This window comes from Geospiza fortis, unplaced genomic scaffold, assembly GCF_000277835.1.
Source record: "Geospiza fortis unplaced genomic scaffold, GeoFor_1.0 scaffold1, whole genome shotgun sequence".
Lineage (NCBI taxonomy): Eukaryota > Metazoa > Chordata > Aves > Passeriformes > Thraupidae > Geospiza > Geospiza fortis.
Window position 1 is genome coordinate 8,203,119 of NW_005054320.1, and position 2,746 is coordinate 8,205,864.

Below are 2,746 nucleotides of genomic sequence, written 5' to 3' on the forward strand. Positions count from 1 at the left end.
AACTTCTAAAGAACAGTATTTCTTCCTGAGGAGTGTAGGGACAAAGCTCTGCCAGACTGGTTCACATGCAGTTCGATGCAGGCAAAAAGAGTAACACTCAGAAGGAGATGGCACTATGTTGTTTAGCTGTGAAATCATCCCATCCCTAACACACTCTGATCCTCTCTTCCATATCTGTTTTGTGAGGCCTTGTGCCTGTCTCTGTGTTACTTGCTACAAAGCCTGGGACAATTATCTTGTGGTGTCTTTTCTTCCCAGCCTCAGCCTCTGTTCACCCTCTAATCGACCCCCTTGCCTCGGGATCGCACCTCACCCGGATACCATACCCGGCTGGAACCATCCCCAACCCTCTTCTGCCTCACCCTCTACATGAGAATGAAGTGCTGCGCCACCAGCTCTTTGGTAAGGAACGTCACAGGGACTGCTGTTCTCCTCCAGAGAGCATCAGCAGAGTTCCGCGGGGCAGGGGTGTCCTGGGGCGTCACAGGGCCAGGCTAAGGTCTGTTAAACAGGTCAGGACAGGCCGATGAGCAGGCATGTGGGAATGGGGGTGCAGCAGGGTATTGACTGAGCTGTGGGGCCTTGGATGGAGCATTAACTGGGCTCTTCTCTGTGTTACCTCTGGCTGCAGCCGCGCCCTACAGGGACCTGCCGGCTCGCTGTCGGCGCCCATGTCGGCGGCGCACCAGCTGCAGGCCATGCACGCGCAGTCGGCCGAGCTGCAGCGCCTGGCTCTGGAGCAGCAGCAGTGGCTCCACGCCCACCACCCCCTGCACGGCGTGCCGCTCCCCACGCAGGAGGACTACTACAGGTGCGTGGAGCTGCTCTCTCCTCACAGGAACACCTCCAGCCCTGGCATGGGGCTGGCACAGGCAGTGGGAGCAGGGAAGCATTGCCCCTGGAGCAGGTGGCTGTGGCCAAGCCCACACCGGGAACAGGGACGCTTTGCCACGGGGCACAGATGTGGCTGGCCACCAGGAAGGTCTGCTTTGGCAAGTGTTACTCAATCCCTTGGGAGATCTCAGCTCCTCCTCTCTGAGGGGGGAGATAACTTTTACGTGTTTTCACACATGTTAATGCAGTTATGACTAACCGATACCCCTGCCAAAATACAAAACATTTATAAGGGTTTGATGGTTTTGCCAAGATAAGGAATTCGCAAGTGCATGGGGAGGCACACTCAGAAAGAGAGAGGTGGAATGTTGTACTTTTTCAACAGTGTCTCCTACTTCAAGGATCTAGAAAACCTCCCAAGCCAGCAGTGTTGTGTGGGTCCAGATGAACAAAGGCAGGGAATGATATAAATTGCCTTTTTTTCCTTTCACTATCACCTTGTTCCTCTTTTTTCTCCTAGCCACCTGAAGAAGGAAAGTGACAAACCCCTTTAAATGGACTTCCACTGTCAGTGTGACATCATCATGTCTTTCTCTCAAGAGGAGCAATCAATCAACCAAATCCTGGGGGAGGGGAAGCTGCAAAGTGACACATCCTGATCCCACCATGTAGTAGAGTACAAGAGAAGATGACAAAAAGTATGGGATGGCATCCTGGGAAAAGTGGAGGAGAGCAAATGGGGAGGGACTGACATGCCACTAATGGACCTGAAGCGATTGGTACGTGATTTCAGCTGAGCTCTGAAGAGAAGAGAATCAGCACTGTACAGAGCTCAAAAAGACAAAGACTGACGTGAATTCAGGGTGGCAGGAGCTCCATCCTTTGTTTTGGGGGAACAGTTGCATTAAATAAAAAGCGCAGAGCATTGCAGGACTTCACGTACAGGGTACTCCTGCCTTTTCTGCTTCTGCAGGAGGAGATGCAGCCAAGAAATAACTGCAAACACAAAAGAGCCTTTTTTCAAGATGCCTCCTCAACACCCCAACCCCCCTTTTAAGTGTAAGATACTGCTTAGCGATACAGAAAAGCAACGTGGAACTTTTTCAGATTAGCCAGAGCAGCTTCCCATTCTCCCAACATTCCTTCAGATGCAAACAAAGTGTTCCAGGTCCCTTGCTGAGAGGCCTCTCCTGCCTTCGGAGGCTCTGGTCCCAGCCATCGGGGTGCAAAGCACCGCAGGACTGTTTGCAGGACGGGGCTGTGCTGTCCCCAGCTGATGGGAAGGGGCACGGCCATGAGGTGCTAAGCACCAGCATATTGTTTTGGAGACTGCCATCAGCACCGTGACCCCTCTGAGCCCCGTGGGGAAAGCTGGCATGGCCGAGTGGTGACACTGCGTCCTGGGACTGTCTGTAAGATGGTGGCTGCCCCTTTCCCCTCACCCCTCCTAATTGATGTACTTTAACTCATGCACATCCTATTAGACGTGGCAGTTTTATGTAGCAACTTGTGACTCCCTTGCCCCCGCGTGCGTGTTCTGATTTCACAGTTGTATCTCTCGATTGGTCCCCCATATATATATATATATTTACTTAACCATTAAAGGAAAAAACAACCAACAACCCAGCTATGGAAAAGAAAAAAAACAACCACCCAAACGATGTTCCCCACGCACTCCCGAGCCCTGACACACATTCTAATAATTTATATATATAAATATATATATGAAGCTCTTAAAAAAGGAAAAAAAAAAGACAAAAAAACCCTTTCAGAAACGGGACTCTGGTGTGGTCATTTCTTTTCAGTGGGGCCGGGGGGGAAGGGCAGAAACACTGCCGGTGAAAAGTGGGAGAAGCTGGAAGTGGGCACCGCACTCCCCAGCGTGCGGGAGCCGCTGGGCCGGGGCCCTGCC

General features: G+C 51.9%; 2 protein-coding genes across 2 annotated transcripts in view; both read left to right on the forward strand.

Moving 5' to 3' along the window:
* The window catches only part of ATN1 (atrophin 1), a 9,425-nt gene extending 6,811 nt beyond the window's left edge, over window positions 1-2,614 (forward strand). The window contains 4 exon segments of the mRNA XM_031056623.1: window positions 259-402; window positions 632-652; window positions 655-811; window positions 1,355-2,614. Coding sequence (XP_030912483.1) covers window positions 259-402; window positions 632-652; window positions 655-811; window positions 1,355-1,388 — 356 coding nt within the window. The 3' untranslated portion in view covers window positions 1,389-2,614.
* Window positions 1,587-2,746, forward strand: part of CUNH12orf57 (chromosome unknown C12orf57 homolog) — a 2,057-nt gene continuing 897 nt past the window's right edge. Inside the window, exon 1 of the mRNA XM_031056719.1 lies at window positions 1,587-1,613. Coding sequence (XP_030912579.1) covers window positions 1,587-1,613 — 27 coding nt within the window. The remainder of the gene's footprint in view (window positions 1,614-2,746) is intronic.